Genomic DNA, 26502 nt, shown 5'->3' on the forward strand with positions numbered 1-26502 from the left:
AATAGTTTGGGACATCACTATCCATGACCACTTCAAATCAATGAAGTGGTCATGGTGCTTGGAGAACCCTTTAATGCTTTGCCTTAATGATCTGTTACAAAAGTAAAATTTTAAATGTTTAAGAAATGAAATAACATTTTAAATATAACTGATGCATGGTTGGCAAATTGCTGAATGACTTTCAGATGCATTTGAATCAGTTCTAATTTAGTTCTTTGTAACAGAAAAAATTGGAATTTCAGGAGAGTTCCAAATGTAATATATCTAGAAATAAATGGAGATTCACGTTCACTCGTCACCATTAAGTATAAAAAATGTAATTATACATTGCTTTTCATATATATTTAATTGCAGTTCACAATCCAAAGTAGTTTTTTTTTTAACTCCCTCTCAGTATCAAGGAGGCATGTCGTATGTGGATATACTTAATAATGTCAGTGCTGAATAAAGGCAAAGTGTTTAAACATTAATGTAGATCCAGGGCCGGCGCCACCGTTAGGCGAACTAGGTATTCGTCTAGGGCGCCGGCCTGCTGGGGGCACTCACTGGGATGTTTCCTGGTTGGCTCCCCCTGTCTTGGGCCACAGTGCTGGGAGAGCTGCTCTTGATCCGCCCCCAGGGGCGATCCTCAAGGCGCTCAAAGGTAGGGGCGCTGAAAGGATCCCTGTCTCAGGGGGCCCAGGAGGTGGCCATCTGGCCACCACAGGGCGCCCCCAAAACTGTATTAGGTAAGGCAGAGCAGGCACCTGCTTACCTTGATGGCAGGTGCCTGCTCTGCCAAAAAATGCTGGTAACCGGAGGAGAGGGGGACGGAGCAGTAAGGCGGCGAGGGAGGCTGTTCTTGCAGCCTCTCACTCCTCCCTCACGCGCCCTCTGTAATGCCAGGAGCCGGAATATGACATCATTCCAAACTTCTGGAATAAAAGGGAATCATGACATGTCACACATCACAATACCCTGCCCTTTACCCTCACTTACCAAAATTCATTGTGCACTCTGGAATCCCCGCTCCATCTGCAGTAATTTAAAATCAACAACCATACACAACTTTTTCATCTCAAACTTACTCACACTGCTTGCACTTACAGAGACCTGGCTGCCCCCCTCTGATAGCGCTACTCCTGCCTCTTTATGTTTTGGTGGGCTACAATTCTCTCACACTCCCAGACTCAACTGAAAGGAGGTGGTGTAGGCATCCTTCTCTCCTCTCAATGTACCTTTCAACCAATCATAACTCCCCCTGCCCTATCCTTTTCTTCTTTTGAAGTTCACACTGTCCGCCTATTTAAACCCACTTCTTTAAGAATTGCTATCATCTACCGTCCCCCCCCCCCCCCCCCCCCGGTTATCCTAGACTATTCATTGAGCACTTTTGTTCCTGGCTTCCCCACTTCCTCTCATCTAGCACTCCTTCCCTATACTTGGGAATTTCAATATCCCAATCAATAACCCCAATTGCACTGATGCCTCTCGTCTGCTCTCTGTAACCTCCTCCTTTGGCCTTACGCAATGGTCCAATTTAGCAACCCATACAGCAGGAAACACTCCTTCACCAACCTCTGTACTGCCTCTAATCTCTCCACTATTCATTTTCCTCTGACCACCATCTGCTGACTTTTGACATTGGCATACCTAAGACCCAACTGACACCACCGTCTGAACATCACTCACAGAAACCTCCAATGTCTTGAAAAAGAGCATTTCTCCAATAATCTCCAAACTCTCCTTTTACCTATCTCAAACCTCACCTGTCCTAGTTCTGCAACCTCCTTCTACAATTCCACCCTCTCCTCTCAACTAGAGATCATGGCACCTTGTACATTTAAATGCCGCAGCCCCCCTCTCCCCCCCCAACAACAACCCTGGCACACCAAGATCACTTAATACCTCCAAAAATGCTCCAGAACTGCTGAACGCTGTTGGAGAACGTCTCACTGTGCATCTGACTTTCTCCACTATACATTTATGCTGAGCTCATACAGCTTGGCTCTTTCCTCTGCAAAAGTTAATTACTTCAATATCCTCATAACCACACTCTCCCGTGAACCCAAACGACTATTTCACACATTTAACTCTCTTCTTCGCCCTGCTGTTCCTCCTCCACCTACTAACTTGACCACCTCAGACTTTGCAACTCACTTCACTGACAAGATCTCTACAATCAAAAAAGAGATCTCTCATCTTTCTTCTTCCCCTTACAATACTTCCCCTAACTTCACTCCCTCTGCTGTTCTATGTTCATTCGCACCCGCTACATTGGAAGAGGTTTCTGCTCTGCTCCAGTTCTCCCGCCCCACCACCTGCTCCCTAGATCCAATTCCCTTGCATCTCATCCGTACTCTGTCTTCTTCTCTTTCTCCACCTCTTACTAAAATTCTCAATCTCTCTCTCACCTCTGGTATATTTCCATCGCCCTTCAAACATGCAACTGTAACCCCAATTCTAAAGAAGCCCAATCTTGACCCTAACTCCCCATCCAACTATCGTCCTATCTCGCTACTGCCTTTTGCATCCAAGATCCTTGAAAGAATTGTGTAGATTGACAGACTTCCTCGAGTCCAACTCTCTGCTAGACCCGCTTCAGTCTGGTTTCCGCGCTAAGCACTCTGTGGAAACGGCACTGACGAAAGTATCCAATGATCTACTCGCTGCAAAATCTCGTGGTCAATACTCTATCCTAATTCTCCTTGACCTGTCTGTGGCTTTTGACACTGTTGATCATAAACAGCTTCTTCTCATCCTCCGCAATATCGGTCTACAAGATATTGCTCTCTCCTGGTGCTCCTCCTACCTCTCCCAGCTCTTTTAGTGTTTCTTTATCTGGCTCTGCTTCTTCTCCCAAACTCCTCTCTGTTGGTGTCCCCCAAGGTTCAGTCCTTGGTCCCCTACTGTTCTCCATCTATACTGCCTCCCTTGGTAAACTCATTAGCTCCTTTGGCTTCCAATATAATTTCTATGCAGATGACACCCAAATCTACCTGTCCTCTCTTGATCTCTCCCCGTCCCTCTTGAATAGTGTCTCTAACTGACTCTCTGCTGTTTCTAACTGGATGGCTGCCCACTTCCTTAAACTAAACTTGAACAAAACTGAAATTCTGGTCTTTCCTCCCTCAAGTGTTGTTACTCCTGTGTCTCCCTCCCTCCAAGTCAACGGTGCTACCATCAGCTCCACCATGCAGGCTCGCTGCCTAGGTGTTCTCTTTGACTCCGACCTCTCCGTCAAGCCTCATGTTCAATCTATCACCAAATCCTGTCATTTGCATCTCAAAAACATTGCGCGCATACGCCCCTACTTAACGCCAGATGCGACTAAGGTGTTGGTCCATTCCACTGTCCTTTCTCGCCTTGACTACTGTAATCCACTTCTCAGTGGTCTTACGTGCTCCCAACTTGCGCCGTTACAGTCCATAATGAATGTGGCGGCGAGGCTCATCTTCCTGTCCGTCCGCACCTCCCATGCCTCACCCTTCTGTCGGTCCCTACATTGGCTTCCTATAAAATATAGAGCTCAATTTAAAATTCTGGCTCTTGATTTCAAATCTCTACATAATGCTGCTCCCATCTATCTATCCTCCCTTATACACAAGTATGTCCCGTCTAGGCCCTTACGATCTGCTGAAGACTTACGTCTATCTTCTGTCCGTACTCCCTCCTCTGATGCTCGCCTTTAAGATTTTTCGAGGGCTGCACCGTTCCTGTGGAACTCGCTTCCCTCCTCTCTTAGATGCTCACCCAGTCTCCACTCCTTCAAAAAATCGTTAAAAACCCACTTCTTAATAAAAGCGTATCAATTAAACTGTTAATAGCTTCCAACTGATTCCTCTTCTGCAACTGTCACTAGTCTAATACTATCCTTACTTTTTTGTGTCATTTTACCCCACTCCCTCTTGCATGTAAGCTCATTGAGCAGGGCCCTCAACCCCTCTGTTCCTGTGTGTCCAACTTGTCTGGTTACAACTACATGTCTCTTTGTCCACCCATTTTTAATGGCAGCAGGGATAGCTTAACGTTTTGATATATGATTTGTGTAGGTGGGCTTGAAAATGAGGGAGTGGTGGCAGTTTAGAAATCATGTCCTTATTTTTCAGTTTTTACCAGCTCCCACTCTAGTTTTGAACATTTTGCCATTCATTCCTGTGGGACCAATTTCGCCACAAGAACGACGAGATTCCGTGAACCATTCAGCGAAACGTTCCACAAAGTAATAGCAATCAAATCGGGAACAATCCGCACGTTTCTGTATATTACTGTCTATGTAGTGTAAAAACTGTGGGAGGAGTTAAGGTGGTAAATTGGGCTATAATAAGAATAATATATATGTGAGATAACATTAAGTGGTCTTGCTATGCAAGAGCACTTAATAAGAGTTATGAATATTGTATGAAACTGTATTTTCCAGGCACAGGGGAGGGTTTGTGTGTCCTAACTGGGAGTTTCTGACTGTATTATTAAGTGTTTGATTGGCTGTTTCACAAAACCATGTGGGTGGTAACTGTGTGTAAAAACTTGCATAAAAGAAAGCCCTTTGGTGCTGATTAAACCTTCATGAAGTTTCGGCTCATGTTTGGGGGATTGGAGAACTACACTCTGGGGATTGCTATAATCAATATACTCCCCAGGGTATAATCACTAAGCTCTGCTAAGAGCTTGTTCCTGTTCTTGCTCTCTGGAATTCGGAGTGGAAGACCTACGTGAAGTTGGACCCTGGTCTTGAGGCCAGAGTGGATGGAGACGATGAGACCCCAACCAAGCTGCGGCGGTTCGTGGGGTCTTAAGTGGTTATGGTGTCAGGTGAAGTGCTTGGAGCCCTCGGAAAGCACTAGGAGCATCCGTTAACGGAAGGTACCCGGTCAGGGTGCCAGCGGTTCCGTTACAGAGTGTATGTCTGTCTGTCAGTGAGTGAGTGTGTGTCTATCAGTAAGTGTCTGTCTGCGTGTGTGCACGTGTGTGTGTTATGTGTGAGTGTGTGTCTGTCAGTGTGTCTGTATCTGTCAGTGAGTGTGTGTCTGTCAGTGAGTTAGTGACGTGAGGGGGCGGAAAAATGGATCTTTGCATAGGGTGGCAGAAATCCTTGCTCCGGCCCTGTGTAGATCTCTAAGGGTTAACTGCATTCAGTGTTGAATTACCAAAACAACTTTAGTTTAATTAAACAGTTTTAGTATATGGATCATGCCCCTGCAGTTTCACTGTTCAAATTTTGGCTGTTCAGATGTTAAATATCTTGTGTTTCTGTCCATGCAGCCCTAGCCACACCTCCCATGGCTGTGAGTTACACAGCTTGCATAAAAAAAGGGTTCAATTTCAATCAGATAATAATAATAACAAAGTATTTAACCAGGAAAGGTACATTCATCTTACTCTGGTTTTCAAGTAGGTACTGGGGATGTTACCTTAGCCCAACACCAGGGGTTGTTATCCAATTTAATGGTACTCATTTTATCTACATCAGGGTACGTCAGTGGTCGTTAAAGAACTTTTTTTGTCTGACGTCCGCGGTCACTAAGGGGTTAAAGTACTTCTCTCCTGTTCTGTAATTTGAACTTTAATCAGACACAGGTGGCTCCTTCAAGGTCTAGAAAGCTATTAACAGAGAAGGCGATAAGAAATTCTAAATTAAACAGACTGTGTAATAAACAGGAGCAAACAGGAGCTCTCACCTTACAGGAAGTGTTTAGGAAGGCTGTGCATGTTACTTGTGATTAGGGATGCATAAACAAAGTGATTTAACTCCTAAATGGCAGAGAATTGAACAGTGAGACTTCAGGGATATGATCAATACACCAAAATGGCTTCATTAAACTAAAGTTCTTTTGGTAACTATAGTGTCCCTTTAACATGATCAGCATTACTTAGACATGATTGGGGACTGGAAGTAAAAGCAAAAACAAGTCAGAAGTATCCTTCATATTAATAAGTAACTACTGTAGAAATCATCCATGGGTAAGATAGCACAGTGAATTCTTATCAACCTTTTTAGCGATACAGAAGAGTTCATTGACTTCTTTCCTTGGAGACTGTAATAAGCTATAAACTAGGGAATGCCCTATGCCACATAAAGAAATCAAAACCTCTGACAAAAAAAAAGTAAAAAATCTCACTTGGAATTTTGGTAAAACATTCCTGTTGCCGCAATGTGCTTTCTTGAAATTAGCTAACACAATCACTTCATTTTTTTTGGCTATTGGTGATCACGTGATACCCTATCATGGTACAGTTATATTGTGTTTTATTAAATTTAACGTCAGATTTACTTCACAAATCCAGCAGATTAATACACTTTCTGACTATTAGTTGTTATTGTGTGACAGCAAATCCAAATAACAATCCAAATGGTTGTTTTCTGTGGATTACAACCAGTGGTGTATCTTGGTTTTGTGCTGCCCTAGGCAGGACAAAACTCAGACACCCCCCCCCCCCCCCGCGCGCGCCACCCCCACCCAACCCTTCCCCCGCCTTCTAAATACACACACATTCACTGACAGATACGCATACACTAGCTAACAGACACACACAGTCAGACACACACAGTCGGACACACACACACACTAACAAACACACACAGTCGGACACACACACTAACAAACACACACAGTCGGACACACACAGACTAACAGACACACACAGTGAGACACACACACACTAACAGACACACACTGTCGGACACACAGTCAGACACACACACACACACACAGTAACAGACACACACAAACACACAGTCAGACACACATACACACACACTAACAGACACACACAGTCAGACACACAGTCAGACACACACTAACAGACACACACAGTCAGACACACACACACACACACACACAAACACACAGTCAGACACACACACACACACACACACTAACAGACACACACAGTCGGACACACAGTCAGACACACACTAACAGACACACACAGTCAGACACACACACTAACAGACACACACACTGACACACACACACACACTAACAGACACACACACTATCAGACACACACAGTCAGACACACACACACACACACACATTAACCCTTTTTTTTTTTTTATTTACTTCCCCCCCCCAGTCTCCTTACCTTTGGGAATGCTGGGGGTGGGGGGGTACTCCCATTCCCTGGTGGTCCAGTGGCTGCAGGGCGGCACTGGAGGGCAGGCTGGGTGGCCGGCGAGGGAGCTCTTCCCCTGAGCTCTCTGCTCAGCTCCCTCGCGCGCCGCCCGCAGAGTGAGGCTGGGAGGCGGAGCCGGAATATGACGTCATATTCCGGCTCCCAGTCTCACTCTGCGGGCGGCGCGCGAGGGAGCTGAGCAGAGAGCTCAGGGGAAGAGCTCCCTCGCCGGCCACCCAGCCTGCCCGCCCGCCCGCCCAGCAACCAGCCCGGCATGTCTGTTAGCCGCAAGGCTAACAAGACATTTGCCTTGGGCATTTGGGGGCGGCGTTTTTTGCCGCCCCCTGGAAAATGCCGCCCAAGGCAAATGCCTTGTTTGCCTTGCGGATAATACGCCCCTGATTACAACACAGGTTGAAATCTTAGTTGACTGCTGATGCTAATAGATGATAGGCATATAATTAATTCTATGAACATGTCACTGTGTGTGTGTTTAAGGTGTTCAAATAGACAAGTACTACAGTGCTTATTTGTCCTTAACTTGGAGTCATTGATTAAAGGACCACTATAGGCACCCAGACCACTTCAGCTCAATGAAGTGGTCTGGGTGCCAGGTCCATCTAGGGTTAACCCTGCAGCTTTAAACATAGCAGTTTCAGAGAATATGGGTTAATCCATATTAACGGCCGTCTCATTGACAGCCGCTTGAGGCACTTCTGCGCTTATCACTGTCATTTTCGCAGTGAGAAGACGCCAGCGTCCATAGGAGAGCATTGAGAATGCTTTCCTATGGACTGGCTGAATGCGCGTGGCTCTTGCCGCGCATGCGCATTCAGCCGATGACATCAGAAGAGAGAGTCCCCAGCACCGAGGGAGCCCGGCGCTGGAGAAAGGTGAGTGTTTAACCCCCTTCCTCCCCCTTCAGCCAAATGAGTTTTTTTCCTGGCACTATAGTGGTCCTTTAATGAGTAATTTTCGGCTTGTACAAGAAGTCATGGAGTCAGGGGAAATGTTTACAGTGTTTGTCCTGCTAATGTGCTGACACTGGATTTGTCAGAAAAATTTTTTCAAGCCTTTTGAGGTGTTGAATTGACGGTGCTGTTAAAGTGTTAATAACTTCTCTTCAGTCAGACTGTGACTGGCAAAACATGAGTTCTTAATTGAATGAATCATCAGTAATGTAAGACTCATTGGCAGCTGTTAACATGTATGCCTATGCCCAATATGAGATTGTAAATTCCCTAGTTGTAGGGATTATTCACCAAACTATTCATTTTAGCAAAAGAAAAACCGAACTGTCAAATTTAGGCTTAGACAGCCATAATGAAATTAGTCATTCTTCAGTGCTTTACTACTCTCCACAACAGCCTTAAAAATGATGGTTCGACATTATTCCTGATCTCACGGGAGTAAAATCTATGAAAAAAAAAAAAAAATTCTAAGTTTCCTAATTCTGGTTTCCTAAGGAGAAATTCTGCTCCAATTGGAACCTTTTTATTAAGTAGCATCATGGCAAAGTTCTGCAAATTAAATAGCATTTTTGCTGTAATGCCATTTTTTTCAGTATCTGCTTTAATAAACTCACAGTGTCACTGTCCAAAATAGACCAGAATGCTTTATCCACTAACCACAGGGACTGCCATTTTGTACAATACGCAGCAGTATATGCCTTCTCAATTGTTTTACTAGAGTAACAATATCATTAAACAATGTAAACTGCCATATTATCTGGTCTCTCTTACAGACTCCTGCCACCAAGCATTACCAATTCCTAAACTGTGTGGTTATAGACATTAATATAGGAAGTTACGGCTTAAATAGTTCCAGACTGGGATATGTGTTGTAGCTGGAAAAAAACTTTATTTACAGAAAATAATTTATAACAGTGTCCCACTACAATCTAATCCTTTCATCCAGGTAGCAAGGAACCTACCCTATACACTGGGTAGTGTAAGTAGCCACAGGTAAAAATGCAGACCTCAAAACCAGGCTTTGTGATTTTGATATTTCCTATCCTAATGTTTCTAATACCCCACCTCCTATAGACTGTAAGCTAGTTTGAGCAGGGTCCTCTTCAACCTATTGTTCCTGTAAGTTTTCTTGTAATTGTCCTATTTATTGTTACATCCCCCCTCTCATAATATTGTAAAGCGCTACGGAATCTGTTGGCGCTATATAAATGGCAATAATAATAATAATAATAAAAATAATATATCGTGTCTGAGCCAAATATCACAGAAGCTCTGGTATTTCAAACTGCAGAGCAATCCCTTCATACAGCCAAAACAAATCCAAATTGTATGGTTTTTAATGTTTTAGTGATTTAGGAAATGTTCCTCCAATTGTATTTTATTTTTTCTCTTATGCCATGCTCTGTGATGTAATACATTCATAATTACGTAAATAAGCATGGCCAGTATTTATTTCCAAGAAAAGTGGCAGCCCTATGTTTACTAGGGGATCATGAGGACCCCAGCTCTATCTTTTCCTACATCCAGGCTTTATGTATGTGGGATGCGTTAAAAGTGGACCAGTCACAGAGGCCCATATTACAACATGTCTTGGTAATAGCTAAAACTCACTTGTATTTTATTATTTACATTTACAAGGAAAGTGAAAAGATGTGTCACTAACAGCACAGGCTGTTGACAGCTGCTAGCGGACTTGCTCTGTGCTTAAAGGGGCATGCATTAGCACTGTTTATTGCCTTTGGGGATAGTAATGTGAATCAGACAAACACTCTCTAATAATAGAACTTATTAAAAAAAAAATATAATAAAATAATATATATATTTTATTATTAAGAAAGTAAGAAAAATAAATAGTGGTTTGCAAAAAAAGACCAGAGCCTGTTTGAGTAAAAGATTCAGAAATACACCCTGTCACTCCTCTGCATGCCTCCCCAGTCTACTTACTGCAATGGCTAACATTGCAAGACATCAGCAAAACATGCTTTGTGTGGAATGCAATAGACTAATCAGCTTCCTTAGGATAAACATACTCTACTGCATAGAAAAAATGGACTTTAAGCTGAAAATGTAATCTCGAGAATTTTTTCAGGACCTCTTTTAATAAAGTGTATGTATAAGCATAATCCTGAGCTTGTTACAAAACAATGAGCAGAGCAGAGGTAGTGACTGGGGGATCTAGAACGGCATTTTTTTATTATTAACTATTTGAGTGAACGAGGCATGTTTTACACACTGCAAAGGATTGTCTGAGGGCTGCCACGATTTCATTAAATGCCACCTGACTTTCTATAACAAGGGGCCCTCTTACTATTGAACAGCAGCGAAAGAATGTTCAAGTGTTTCTATAATTACATGAAATGCCTCCTTAAGCCAGAGCAGGCCTTAGATTTCCAAAACAAAGAGCACCAAAGGCTAAATGATTTTTCTAAGCTTTTTTAATTTTAATAGTGGTTTGTCAAAAAAAATGTATGAAAAATATTGTCACAAGGTCAATATTATTTATGAATTAGTATGGAGGCCAGTTCACCATATATCACCAAGGACACCTCAACTCATATTATATTCTGACAATACTACCTTTAAAGGGACGCTGTAGGTACCCAGACTACTTCAGCTAATTGAAGTAGTCTGGGTGCTGTGACCCTTTTGTACTTAGTGCTGCAATGTAAAACATTGCAGTTTCAGAGAACGTCGGTGGGGGAGGAGCATGGACGGAGCCTGACCCAGCGCAGAGGGACATCGGTGCTGGATTCAGGTAAGTGGCTGAAGGGGTTTTAACATGGGATGGGGGGCAGGAGGGACTGGGGCACTCCAGGATTCTCAAGTGCCAGGAAAACAGCTTTGTTTTCCTGGCACTGGAGAATCCCTTTAAGAGCACTGGGATTAGCTAAATTCTTTTTAGCTTCTTCCTGGAATGGAGTTCACCACAAAAGCTTAAAATACTGGTGATTTACTACAGATGAGGGTAATTCAAATGTAACTTTTCTTTATTATTATTATTTCTATTATTATTATAATTAACTACTTTAGCCTCAATTTAATATGTTTGGGTGCACTTTTCAAATGATTTAACATTGTTTGCTAAACGTATGATTTAATATGTGGAACCCTATTAATATTTTGATAGTGCTTGATATGTTGATATACATTTTTAATATTATATATTTTTTATATTTTAATATTTTGAAAAATCACTTTAAAACTTTATCCAAAAATATAAATCATTTGAAAAGCGTATCCAAACATACTAAATCGTGAGCTTTATGTGTATAAATATAATTATCACCTAAAAAATGCAGGGGGGAGGGGGGGCGTGGCTAGCCGAGCAAGCAACCAGACGTGCTGATGTGGAGCTCCTGCAAGCCCCATCGATAAAAACACTATTTAGCCACGAAGATTAATTTTAAAACAACCAAAAAGAAAACCTGTGCACAACAGAACCCCCACAGAGAGAAATGGGACGGAAAAACCGCAAACTGACCCACTCGGGGAGCTCTAAACAGCCCGATATCCGTACGTCCTTCGACAGGCCGCAACAACAGGCGCAGCCCAAGATGGCGCCCGAACAGGCCCGAGACTCTAGCTCTTCCGACGACTACCTAGAGGAAGATGACAACGAGCCATCGGGGACACCGACCCGGGTGTACCCGAGCGAAGACTCAGACTCCGACACCTCACCCTCCACTAAAGGGGACATTAAAAGTCTGCTGGTTGACCTGCGGGAGGTCTGGAAGGCCGACCTGGCGGGGGTGCGGTCTGAAGTTGATGGAATAACCACGCGGATCAGCGCGGTGGAAACAAGGGAGGGGGAGAGAAATCAAGAGCTGACAGAAGCAAAGGCCCAAATAGAGGCCATGTCCCAGCAACTTACCAGACTCACACGAGCAGTCACCTCGCTGGAAGCGAGGCATCGTAAGAAAAACATTAGGATTCGCGGAGTCCCGGAGAGTGTGGGTATAGAGGCCATACTGGGCTTTGCCAACACAGTCGCAGAAACACTGGGAGTGCGACCCACAGCAGGAGCCTCACCCGTTACGGCGGCATTCAGAATTAGAAAGGCCCCAACGGCACCAGCAGACGCCCCAAGGGACGTCATAGCAGTCACGCAAGATATATCCACGAAAAGTGCGATCCTGGCCCGCTCCAGGAGCAACCCTACCACCATGGTGCAAGGCAACCCCGTCCGGATTTATGACGACCTCCCTTTCACTGTGCTCCTGGAGAGGCGGAGGTTCATGCCCGTGACAAGGGAACTCCGCGACAAGGGAATACGATACAGATGGGGTGCATCGGGCACCCTCATAGTGCAACAGGGAGATTTGGTGCTCACTTTATCGGCACATGAGGACCCGGCGGACTTCCTGAGGGCGCTACACCTGCCGACACAAACCTCCTCTACAAGGAAGGAAAACACTAACCTCAAGCCCGAGGGGCCCAGCCGGGCACGGAAGCAGACCACTGACGCCGAACACACGCAGCATAAGATAAGAGTTCTGCAACCACCATAGATTGGGGCACTGGGCGGTAAGCAAGACTTTTGCTACCCCAGAGGACACAAAAACACCCACCTTGCCCCCTGCCCAGGTCTTAGCCGGAATCGCTCACCACGGCCTCATAGGGACTCTCCCAACAGATGTGAACCGTCCACATTACCATACTCGTGTAATTTTTATTATTATTTTATATTATGTTTTTTTTCGCTACACAAGTCACCTTTTGCAGTGTAAAATGTTTTTCTATTTTTCGATAAGGAAGGAAGAGCAATTCACTAATTTTGTGGTTCCTTGGCTGAACAAACGTCTTGATGGACAGTTGTGTCTATGCAGACTTTGCTTTCATGCTACCTGCCAACCTAGCAATGAGAAATAACTGGGCAACTAGTAGTTTTACGAGAATCTAAATGTTTTATATTCACTTGACTAATATTAGACACACTGGTTTATAGAGTGTAAGGTTTCTTTCTATCTGTGCTTATGCTTGTCTTGTCGGAAGTAACTCGTAGTGTGCGAGGACAAATGCATTACATGCCTCAGTAAACAAACCAATTGTTCCGAACGCAATCCACAATGCCATTGTTAGAACTAGGTTCCTCACATGTGACAAGTGACGCACGTCATCATAGGGTAATTCTAGCAGGACCTGCATGGCCGTTTAACAATACGTACCGTTCGCTAGAAATCTTTAATCTAGATGCAGTTTTGATAGCCTGGTAGATTGGCAATTATGGTCTCCCAACGTCTCTTGAGGGAACCCCTTTTTTCAAATTTTAATTTTCTGTATTCCCGTTGGCATTTAATGATGAATACCACTTTCACCCTGATTCGAACTTATAACTGAATTTCCCACCTGAGTGTTTGACATGACCGGGAGATGGCGTGCAAACCAGTTACCCCTGCGGGTCATCCGGGGGGATTGCACCGCTGTCTCTGCGATATGCCCTGCCCTCAGGTTCAATATCTCTGAGGGAATCTCAATACTTACACGAGGCGTCAGATCAGGTGTATTACTGACACGAGTCGAAGCCCACTCACACATTCCAACACAAAAGTTTACCTGGCCATATCGAATGGGTAATCCTCGATAATCTGATAGGTAATATAAATATGTCACCCCCAAGACTGCACTGTTGTCACACTGAGAATAGATAAGCTTGAATCTACCATTATAAGCTGTTTACATCACATGTCTACAATGTTAACCTTGTTAATTTTTTATATCACTTTCCAAGGTACACTGTATTTCTTATGCCATGTCATTTAATGTTAATGAAAGGTTCGCTGCACTATTGTGGCGCAGCGGGCCAGATTGTACTTTCATGCACAAACAAAAATAAAGAATTAAAAAAAAATAAAAAAAATGCAGGGGGGAGGAAGAGGCAACTCCAGCCTGTGAAATGCCATTAAAATATGGTTACACAGTTATTCAGTAGATAAACTACAGGTGAGGTATTCCTCTGTAATAGACTTTAGACTTTAACTTTAATCAGTGTTATTTACTAAGAAAGCAATTAATAAAGCTCTGGGTCTCTTCACTACATTTTCTTTACAGCTGATGAAATTCAACCAAATTTAACCCAAACAGTGTCATGTGTTAAAAATATGAAAAACTATGATCAAAATAGTAGTGAAATTTAACCAAATTGTTACTGAATGGCAGCTGACTATTCCTGCTATAAAATAAACTCCACCAAGTTAAAATATTTATTTTGTTGAATGGTTAGGTTTAAAGGGACACTATAGGCACAATACAACTTTAGCCTAATGAAGCAATTTCGTTGTCAACTATAGGGTCTTTAGGTTCCCCCCACCGTCAGGGTCCCACTCCCGCTGGGCTCTAAGGGGCTGAAGGGGTTAATCTCTTACCTTTCTCCAGCGCCGGGCTCCCTCAGCGCTGGGAAACTCTCCTCCATCTTCCGACGTTATCTGCCGAATGCGCATGCGCGGCAAGAGCCGGGTGCACATTTAATCAGTCCATAGGAAAGCATTTCTCAATGCTTTCCTATGGACGGCAGCGTCTTCTCACAGATTTTCACAGTGAGAAGCGCGGAAGCGCCTCTAGCGTCTGTCATTGAGACAGCCACTAGAGGTTGGATTAACCCTATTGTAAACATAGCAGTTTCTCTGAAAACTGCTATGTTTACAACTGCAGGGTTAAAACCTGGGGGACCTGACACCCAGACCACTTCATTGAGCTGAAGTGGTCTGGGTGCTTATAGTGGTCCTTTAAGAAAACAATTCAATGGGCTTTTTGGTGATTGACAGTGCAGGTAGCTTAAAGTTGAAAAATAATGAATGTATGTTAATCACACAAACCGAGATAAACGTTTCCACTGCTGCTAGGATTTTAATTTATAGTTGTAATTGCCAATAAATGCCCTCTGTGTGAGTATGTTTAAGGCATGTGACACATTCTCCATGTCTGTAGTTGCATTATCATTGTAGGCATCGTAACTAGATCAAGCTGTATTGGAACCACATTTTACTAGAACAACTGTAATGTGTTTAGGTATCCATGGTGATTCATGAATAGACTGTGCTCCACTTAAATACTAGCATCTCTGCTGTCACTTCTTTCAGCAGATATACACTACAAAAAGAACAGCATGCCCCAGCCAGTTGTACTGTTATATCTGACTCATAGATTGAGCTCCCTTTAACCTGCCTCATTTTCTGCTACTCTGAGCAGTATTCCATCCCAACATCTTACTGATCCATAGCAAATTCTCTGAGGGTTTATACAACATTATGTGTTGTAACCTCTTACTTAGCTTTACCCGGAATACCCTTCAAGTACTACTTTTAACAGTCCCAGCGCAGATGATTTTTTAATATAAGACCTAGTGTGAGTCTGCCACTGTTTTTTCAGTTTGTTCCCAATGTTATTAGGTTACCAGACTCTCCAAGCAGTTTTGATGTATGGATCATGCCCCTGAAGTCTCACCGCTCAATTCTTTGATAGTTAAATCACTTTGTTTATACAACACCAGCCACACCTCCCTGCTTGTAACTTAAGGGAAAGGGAGCACATCATCATTGCGATCCTAATCTATTTTGAGTCGCAATGATGACGTGGACCTATCAGAACATAGGCAAGCCTATTTAAGGCTTGTTTTAGTCCTATTTATTGCCATGTCATGGTTTCTTGTTAGATCCTCGTTTAGTGCTCCTAGAGATTCCTTTGTGATTTCCTGTGTTTAACCTCGACTTCGTTTTTGACTTGTGATTTCTGGTATCCTGACCCAGCTTTGTATTGACATTTCTTTTTTTTTTGCATTTCACACAAAAACTGTCATGGTACCTGCACCTCACACCTCCTTCTCCAGCAATTTCGGCACTTTGGACGCCGGCCGCGAAAGCCCCGCCCCCTTTTATGACGCGGCGCAACTCCGCCGACGTCATGAAGTCAATGATGTCACGACCCGCGGGAAATCTCAAACCAGGACGTTCTGGGGGCGTGGATATCAATTAAAGAGACAGGTATAAAAGGTACTTACTTACTGTGAGTCATTGCCCTGTCGTGCTTTCAGCTTGCCTGTTCCTTCAGTGCGTTTATTTTCTCTTAGTGTTCTACGGTTTTGACTTGGCTTGTTTCTTGACTTTGCTTCCCTCTCCTATCCTTATACTCGGCCCGGCTTACGCTTACCTGTCTTCTCGTTCCCTCGACCTCGGCTTGTCCCTGACCATTCCGTGACGTTAGTCCGGCCACTCTAAGGTCCGGTATACGTCTTTATAGTTTTAGTACACTGCGTGTTGGATCCCTGTCTTGATCCTGACAAAAACGGCACTATATCTGATACGTTTTACTGCTCTGAAACACTCATATTTGTGTTCAGCGCTGTCTCACAAGTACAACAGTCCCCCCCAAGGTTTTATGGTATTATGGAAAGATACAGGGTTAAATGTTTATATATAAAATAATTTTATATATATATATATATATATATATATATATTACAAAAAAACTTAAAATAAAAATTATATAATATATATATTTAATAGATGGGCCGCGCAGCAGGAGTAGGTCTGAACGTCTGGAGGGAAGTGAGTTTCGCTCTGCATGCCACGTGGCCGCATGGAGTGGTCGGACTGCATGGCTTGAGGGAGGTAAGTAATCTCCCCCTAGCCCCTGGGAAAATAAGTCAACCGGGCGTGACGGACCAGGCTTGTCTGGGTGACGTCGATGAAAGGAACAGACCAACTGAAGAGCATGCATATCAGCCCGAGGGACCCAGGAACGTTCCTCAGTACCCGTGGCGTACACATGATCCATGGGGCCCCGGTGTGAAAATTGATCTGTGGTCCCCTGGCGCTTACTCTGCGTGGGCCGGGGCCGCAACACATGGCGGCGGGCACCTGGTCGCAGGGAACACGGTATGTATGCCAGTGCATGCAGATACACATACACTTAAAGGACCACTATAGGCACTCAGATCACTTCAGCTCAATGGGTGCCAGGTCCCTCTAGTTTTAACCCCGCAGCTGAAAACACAGCAGTTTCAGAGAAACTGCTATGTTTCACTGAGGTTTAATCCAGCCTCTAGTAGCTGTCTCACTGACAGCCGCTAGAGGCACTTCCGCGATTCTCACAATGAAAACCACAGTGAGAAGACGCTGGACGTCCATAGGAAAGCATTGAGTAATGCTTTCCCATGGGCGGTTTGAATGCGCACGTGGCTCTTGCTGCGTATGCGCATTCGGAGCGGAGAGGCGGATCGGGGCCGAGAGGTCCCCAGTGGCAAGGGAGCCCGGCGCTGGAGAAAGGTAAGTGCTGAAGGGGTTTTAACCACAGACACACACACACTCTCACGAACAGACGGATACACATTAGCTAACAGACACACATTCACTTACAAAACATACACTCTCACTGACAAACACACTCACTAACAGACACCAAACAGACACACACAGTAACAGACACACAACGTAACACACACACACAACACAAAAACTACCACACTCACTGACACTCACTAGCATACACACACTCAACAACAGACACACACAGCCTTCTTAGTGAGGTTTGTGATAGGATATATTATGGTAGAGAAGTTTTTAATAAACCTCCTATAATAGTTAGGTTTTAATCCCTGAGGCAAAGGCCACTCAACAACAGCTGATAACTTCTTAGAATCCATACTGAATCCAGAGGCAGAGATAACATAACCCATGAAATGGACTTCTGCTTGATCAAACAAATGCTTCTCTAGTTTACAATGTAGACCATTGTTGAGAAGTGTTTGTAAAACCTTGGAGACGTGTACGTGATGTGTACTTAGGTCAGGGGAATATATTAAAATATCGTCCAAGTACACTATCATGAACAAATGTATGAAATCCCTGAGGACATCATTGATGAGATTTTGGAAAACCGCCGGAGCATTACATAGGCCGAAAGGCATGACAGCATATTCATAATGCCCACTTTGTTAAAGGTGGTTTTCCACTCATGCCCCTCTTTTATGCGTACCAAGTTGTATGCACCCCTCAGATCCAGCTTGATAACCTGTCTACATGTCAAAAAGCTCAGTGATAAGGAGAACAGGATATGCCTTTATCGTTATTTTGTTCATCCCTCTATAGTCAATGCAAGGGCGTAGATCTCCCTCTTTTTTGGGATACAAAAAAGAAACCAGCCTCAGCCAGAGAGGAAGATCTACGTATAAAGCCCTTTGCTAAAGATGTACTAATATATTCCTACATGATAGTATTCTCCTGGAAGGACAAAGGACAAACTCTTCCTTTGGGTGGCATAGTACCAGGTAGGAGTTCTATGGTACAATCATAAGGCCGATGAGGTGGTAACCTGCCTGCCTCCTTTTTACCAAACACTGTATTCAGGTGTACATAAGTGGGTGGTATGTCTGTAGATAGCGGTGGGGCAGTAGGAACATTAATGAGATGAACATGAGTGACCATCTTTATACAATTCTCCTGACACGTATCACTCCAGGAGATGATATCACCCGGTCTCCAATCAAAAGTAGGGTTGTGTAGACATAACCAAGGATAACCCAGTATGATTGATTAAGAAGGGGAGGTGATCACCTGAAAACACAAATCCTCCGAGTGTAACAGACCAGAATGCATAGTCAACTATTCTGCCTCATGAGGAAACAATAAAGGTCTACCATCTATGGCCTCAATGGCCAAGGGTGTCTCCTTCTTTCTTAGGGGTGGTAAGTGGGTCCTGACAAAACCCCTGTCTATAAAATTATCAGCTGCTCCAGAATATATGAGTGCTAGAATGTCTATAGACTTTTCTCCCCAAGATAAGCTGATATGGAGGAGTAAGCATTTATGAGGCAGTATAGGAGATTCTGATGTCATACCCAAGGCCGGTTCCCTGAGCGTCCGTAGGTGCGACAGTTTTTCAGACGCACTGGACAAGTCAATCTGAGATGCCCTTTCTGGTGACAATATAAGCAGAGCCCCTCTTTTCTCCTATATTGTTTTTCCACTTCAGACAGTTTGGTCACCTCTAGTTGCATGGGCTCAGTATCTGTAGATGTAGAAACATCAGCTACTGAGGCCCTAGGAGTTATAGCAACTGTAGAACATCTAACATGATTCCTCTGTTGGGCTCTCTCCCTTCACCAGTAATCAATGTCGATAAGATAATTGATAAGGTCCTCTAGAAGGACTGGTAGGTCTCTGGCTGCCACCTCATCCAGTATGTTATCAATAACCCCCTCCATGAATGCATATACTAAACCACTATTGGTCCAATCCACCTCAGAGGCAAGAGTGCGGAAACTAATAGCATACTCTGCTATAGATCTATTTCCCTGCTTAATCCTCATAAGAGATTTAGGGGCACTCCTCTCTCTGCCAGGTGGATCAAACACAATACGGAAAGATCTTACATAGGTCTTAAAGTCATAAACCAGATCTTTGTTTGCCTCCCATAAAGGATTAGCCCATTCCAAGGCCTTGCCGGTTAAATGGTGCATTATCAGTGGGAAAAGACCTGGGAGACGTTTCAAAGTAAAACTCTATCTGGTTTATAAACCCTTGACAAGTCTTAGGATCGCCACCGTATCTAGGAGGTGGTGTCAGGCCCATGGTAATATTGTTCTAAAGCAGGCTTCCCCAAACTCTGGCCCTCCAGATGAACTACAACTCCCATGATTCTCAGCCTATCTATTCCATTCATAGAATAATGGGAGTTGTAGTTCAGCAACATCTGGAGGGCCGGAGTTTGGGGAAACCTGTTCTAAAGCTTCCAGCACCACAGGCAGAGGGTGGGGAGGCATAGGTGGAAGATTTTCTGGAGAGAGGTGGACTGTTCTGGCTAACAAAGTCTGAAAGGTCTGAGCACATTGGTCCATTCTATGGTCCATCCACTCAAATTTAGCCTGGTAAGGATTCTGTGGAGCTCCCATTCCTTTAGAGTCCATAGCCCTATCGTAATGTCACAGGAGTCGTACCAACACACAGAAAATAGGAAACTCACAAAAGGTGGATTCAAAAGATGCATTAGCAAACCTTAGAATGGCCGTTCATAACGTATAAAATTAGTGAGCATCAAGGTCAAGAACAAATCAAGGTCAGCGATACAGAAATATACAAAATCAAGACAAAGCCGGGTCAGGATACCAGAAATCACAAGTCAAATAAGAAGCCAGGGTCAAGATACAACCCCTGTAATGTCAGTAGGGAAACCCCTTGCATGGGGAATCCCATAAATACTGTGACCTGTGATTAAAAGCTCAGTTGACTCCCAGCCTATGTGTCGTCTAGTTCTTGGGAAGGAAGGATTCTTACAACGCTACCGGGATTATTGTATGCTGTATTTATTTGCCTGGATTATTTTATGCTGTTCCTGTTACCCAGCGGAGATACTGTGGATTATACTACCTCCCCGCTTCAAATATTGTATGTTTTTCTGTGCCTGGAGATAATTGAGTTAGTTCAGTTCCTGACTCAATTATCTCTCAGGCACAGGGGAGGAGTTTGTAACTAGTCCTCTCTCAGGTCCAGGAGAGGGATTATCCTAGTTTGTGTGGGAGTATTATAGGAGTGTTTGACTGTGTCTGAATTGTATAAAAGCAAGCCACCTGGCCAGATTAAAGCACTCCCAGAACAATGTGTTGTCTGGTTACTGGGAGGGGAAAGGGCTAATCACTACTCCAGCTTGTTCCAGTGTGAAAGATTCAACTGAGAAAGTCCTCCGGAGTGGTTTAGAACGGAGTGGTTCCAGGACCCCTTTCAAGTCACAGCGACAGGGGGCAGGAGTGCTGAGGTTTGTCCCCTGTTCCAGCTAGGAAGTGGTCCTTGGCAGAGGTACCCAGCCGGGGTACAGGGAGCTCCGTTACACACACACACATACATACAGGACAAAAAAAATCAGCACTCCCAGGATTTTCCATACAAAACTTCTTTACTGAAAAAGTGTCAACAATCAACGTTTCGGTTCCGACCATAAACTTTCATCAGGACAAAACACAGTGTTTTGTCCTGATGAAAGTTTCTGGTCGGAACTGAAACATTGATTATTGACACTTTTTCAGTAAAGAAGTTTTGTATGGAAAATCCTGGGAGTGCTGATTTTTTTATCCTGCATATTCAGCGCAATCGAGCACAGGGTTACAAACAACCGTGAGTAGGAGTGCAAGGCCTTTTTTGTGTGTGTAAAGCCCTATTTCTTCAGAACAAAATAATATTAAAATAAGTGTGGGTGCACTTAATATGAAAGAGGTAAATCATGGTAAAACAAACTTATAACTCAAATTCTATTTTTTTGTTTTCAGAACATGTACAATTGCCTCCGACCTTAAGACGTTAAACATTAACATATTCTACCACACTGCATAATGGATAAACAAAACATGCATGTTTTCATATAGGTTTCAATTTGTTTCTCTGTCCTTGGTTCTGTTTCCTTTATCTCTTTATAATGTTATCCATTACAAATGGAAAATAGTTGCCTTTGTTGGGAATAATGTATCTATCCTGCCACTGCAAGAATCTGCGAGAGTTTTCACAAGCCCAAAACTGAACCTTTTATTTGACGAAAGAATGAATGTACATGAAATGAGAAATTCAATATTCTTGCTTACCTAGGAGATTAAGATTATCCTGCAATATATAATAATTTTAAGAAACAAATAATGAGTCACCTGGTCCTGAAGGTTTAATTAAAACGTTCAAATGGGAGCTCTCACCTGAGTCTCAATATCCCAGGTAATCTTAAAATTGCAGGACAGTCTCACATGCAGACTAATTATCCATGTAAACAGTGGTATTTTTTTTTTATTAGTGATATTGCAGACGGTCTTGATGGTAAGGTATGCATTTTTGCTGCTGATACTAAGATTTGCAACAGGGCGGTATTCCCGGAGGGATAAGCCAAATGGCAAATGATTTAGGTAAACTAGTCAGAGCTGTGGCAATGACATTTAATGTGGTTAAGTGCAAGATAACCCAAGGGCAGAGTACAGAATATTTGATAGAGTCCTAACCTCAACATCTGAGGAGAGGGATTTAGGGGTAATTGTTTCAGATGACTTAAAGGTAGGCAGACAATGTAATAGAGCAGCAGGAAATGCTAGCAGCATGCTTGGCTTTATTGAGAGAGGTATTAGCAGTAGAAAGAGGGACTTTTATGCCATTATACAAAGCACTGGTGAGACCTCACTTGGAGTATTGTACGCAGTACTGGAGACCGTATCTCAAGAAGGATACTGATAGTAGAGAGAGTTCAGAGAAGGGCTACTAAACTGGTTCATGGATTGCAGGATAAAACTTACCAGGAAAGGTTAAAGGATCTTAACGTGTATAGCTTGGAGGAAAGACGAGACAGGGGGGATATGATAGAAACATTTAAATACATTAAGGGAATCAACACAGTAAATGAGGAAACTATATTTAAAAGAAGAAAAACTACCACAACAAGAGGACATAGTCTTAAATTAGAGGGGCAAAGGTTTAAAAATAATAGCAGGAAGCATTACTTTACTGAAAGGGTACTGGATGCATGGAATTGCCTTCCAGCTGACGTGGTAGAGGTTAATACAGTGAAGGAGTTTAAGCATGCGTGGGATAGGCATAAGGCTATCCTAACTATAAGATAAGGCTAGGGTCTAATACAAGCATTTAAAAAACTGGGCAGACTAGATGGGCTGAATGGTTCTTATCTGCCGTCATAGTCTATGTTTCTATGACACTCATACTAAGGAACTATGAGAATTCTTCTGTGTGAGTATTTAACAGCGACGACTTGTATATCTGAAACAGGCTTTTTTGAATACTTTATCATTTGTTTTACATAGCTATTGTCTGATTTCCCCTATTTTCTATTTCACATTTCTTGTATACTAATCCAGGTGACTTAACACAGATTAGTCAGATTAAGTATTATTAGCAACTGAGTTAGGTGCAAGAAGGTATCAGGGCAAAGAGTGAAGGTTAAGAACTAAAGGGAGAAAATAAGACATGTGAGTGGGTAGGTAAGGTTGGGAAAGGCATTTCTAAATAAGTAGTATTTTCACTTTGTTGAAGATGGAGGATGGAACAAGGTCAAGCATGAAAACACCTGCTTGACAAAGACCCTATTCTGGGTCAAAATGCTGCAGTGTTCCTCATATTCAAATAAACATGCCTGAAGCTACAGTAGTGCCCGGACCTCTTCTCTGTCACTGGTACCTACAAAGATATAGTCATCAAAAGTATCTAGGGCTTAAATTCTATTGTTTCCCCTTAATTTGTAGTTGTGTCAGCTAGATTTGCCTGGTTTATTTAATCTATCTTTAAAAAAATGTATCTTTGCCACTTTTTATTCAAAACAACATTGATATTTCTCCTCCTCCTACTAAAATACGATACCGAGTGATTGGGTAGAAGTAAACCATTATTAGAATCTTGTGGTAGATAATTAAAATGGCTGCTCACTGTGATACATTGATAAACTCTGTCTAATATATATTAACTAATACTATACTGGACTGTAAAACAATAAGCATCAGTAATCAGTATTTAATAATTGTAGTAATTCGTAGCAATGAGTATTTTTTTTTTAATAAGAATTGGTCCTCACAGTAACTTGGCATGAGTTTATATATAATCATTTATCAGTCTGAAAAATATAATCAATTGCATTGCCGGAAGCAAGATTAAATGGAGACTCCGAGCACAATTACCACTACTGTTCATGGGGTGGTAGTGGTTATGGTTATTGTCACCTGGCAACATCCCATAGTAAGATGTCAAGCCATTTTAACTCAGTTTGACATCTTACCTGGACCCCACTGGGCGCTCATGCTGCCTCTGAGCTGAATGTCTCTGTAGAGCTAAACACAGCCGATGTAGGACCACACTCATTGGTTGAGAGTGCTCAGTTGATGCTCTAAGGAAGGGGTTCCCAACCCAGTCGTCAAGTACCCCCTAACAGTCCAGTAAGAGATGACCCTGTTGTGTCTAAGGTGTTTTTTTTTCTTTTCTAAATACACTTTAGAAACAACTGGGTAATCCATAAATCCTGGACTGTTAGGGGGTACTTAGGGACTGGGTTGGGAACCTCTGCTCTAAGGCAATGAGCGCAGTCCTGCATGATAAGTTGTTAAAACCACGCTAAAACTGTCTGACATCTTACTATGGACGGCACCAGGGCAGCAATATAATTATTACAGCTTAATGTAGTGCTTATGGTACTTTGAGTAATTATTTAATTGTAGGTTACGTTTAAATTTTATGAGGCTTTTTTAATACCCATAATATAATATGACAATTCAGTTGTATACCAGTGAAACTGCAAGCAAAGATACAAATAAAACACTTAGCATCTAAAAAATCTCTGTTAATCCCTGCATATGTTAGCCACTAATTTACTAGAAAGTGGACTATGCACAAAGCACATTGCAGCATGGAAAGTTCATTACACATACAATCCTGTGTCACTGCACTATTCTAGGATATCAATTTCAGCTATACATTCGCTAGCAGAATATAGAGATCAGATATAATTCTATGTTTGAATCTGAATTATAGCGGACTGGCCTAGTATGAGACAAAACTGATGAATTGTGTACACCCAGTGAACTTGATGAACCTTTTGACACCAAAGTTTTTTTTTTTTTTTTAGGAAACTCTCAATTACAGCAAATTAAGATCTAAACAGCAAAGTTTAAAATGATCTAAAATAGTCTCCGCTATAATCACAACTTTTTGTACCTGAACATTTCCATAAAGTTTAAAGTCACTACAAGTTTGCATTAAGCGAATAAATTCCCAACTGTATGAAAAAAGTGCTGAATATTTACCTTAACAAACACATTACAAGGTACTTTTACAGAAAGTTAAAACAAAAGCATTTATTTTGAAGTCCTTAGACAAGTTTGACTGACAGGCACATAATATACGTAGTATTGGCTTGCAGATCCATTAAAAATATACATTCAACAAAATACCATTATTAGATTACAAACAGTTTTCTTGCACTGGAGAATGTATCACTGCTAAAATAAAATATTTATTGTATCAGCTGCCTTCCAACTGATGAATGTTGTGAGTCTGGTCCATCAATGCGGTCCCACTAAATCAGCATGGGGATCAAATTGGGGGTCCTGATCCATTGATTAAAACCATCATACTAGAACATGCCATTGGGGCCCCAATCATGTTTAACCCTATATGCACCATTAATATTTAATGCCATTATCACTGCCTACACCAGTATGGGCTGTGCCTGCTTAGCATATGTATACATACATGTCTGCTACCTTTACATAAGTGAGACATTACATTTTGATATAGGATCTTTAAAGGCTAGCTGGTTATAATGGAAATGTTTCGCCATTGGTCCCTAAGTAGTAATATAGCAAAAAGCTGATGACTTTTAAGCAGACTTACCTGAGACCATGTGGTTAACGGAAATGAGAGTTAGAAGGCACATAGCTAAAATATATGCTAATGGCATGATGTTAGGCTGCTCAATATTCTTCCTCTTCTGAGGTCAGTCTGGTACAAGCTGATGGTCACTGATTGTCAGATGCAGGCCTCGCAGGAGGGTGGTAAATTCAGATTGTCAAAGCCCCAGGGAGAGGTGCCCAGTCTCAAACAGCTGTTGTTGGTGTCACACAGAATGCACAGGGAGGGTAGTTATTGCCTCTTTCTGATTGAGGACAGGGGCTGCCTGGATATGTGGGAGCCTGTGGCAGAGCAGTCAGCCCCAGGCTGTGATGTCCCAGAGATTAGACTTTACACATTCAGTCTGGCAGGTCTCCCAGGGAAGAACAGGCAGTGTGAGAGAAGTTCCAGGTTTTATACACTGCTGACAGGAAGCAAATCCACCACACACAATTCAGTGTGAGTCAGACAGGCCAGAGCAGTAGCTGTTACAGATACAGAGGAAAAAAACATACCTCCCAAACTTCACTTTCAAGCATCAGGCATGTCTTACCTTTGGACTTAATACATTGAAGCGGAATAATCATGAAAAAAACAACCTCTCTTACAGTCCAAACAACACTGGAAATACTGGGCACAGAGCCATGGAATTAATGCCACAGATTTGTTGAAACAGGATGTTTAATTAATTCATTAAAAAATGTACCTTTAGCTTTTGAAGGGCTTATCAGTTGCTTCCAGTTACCGGGTACTGGAACACGATTCTGAGCCCCCACTAATGAAGATTATAGGAGTCTGATAAAATCACATGCTGTCACAATCTGGAAATCAACTGACAAAAAAATTGGAAGGGACACATCACACTGATTTAGAGAACCCATTTTGTAATTGTCTTATTTATTGTTAGATTTTCCCCTTTTACAATATTGTAAAGCACTGCGGAATAAGTTGGCGTTATATAGATATCAATAATAATAATAATAATAACCCAACATCATTATAATAATGAAACACTAACAAATAGGAAGAAAATATAGCATATACCATTAATTGTACACAAAACATGTAATGATAACATACCTTCCAGCTGT

The 26502-nt window shown here is 42.6% G+C and overlaps 1 protein-coding gene across 1 annotated transcript in view; it reads right to left on the reverse strand.

Annotated features, from left to right (window-relative positions):
• SUSD2 (sushi domain containing 2) overlaps positions 1–25904 on the reverse strand; it is a 254407-nt gene extending 228503 nt beyond the window's left edge. Inside the window, exon 1 of the mRNA XM_063454175.1 lies at positions 25415–25904. Coding sequence (XP_063310245.1) covers positions 25415–25481 — 67 coding nt within the window. The 5' untranslated portion in view covers positions 25482–25904. The remainder of the gene's footprint in view (positions 1–25414) is intronic.
• Between the last annotated feature and the right edge of the window lie 598 nt (positions 25905–26502).

Source organism: Pelobates fuscus, chromosome 5 (genome assembly GCF_036172605.1).
Source record: "Pelobates fuscus isolate aPelFus1 chromosome 5, aPelFus1.pri, whole genome shotgun sequence".
Lineage (NCBI taxonomy): Eukaryota > Metazoa > Chordata > Amphibia > Anura > Pelobatidae > Pelobates > Pelobates fuscus.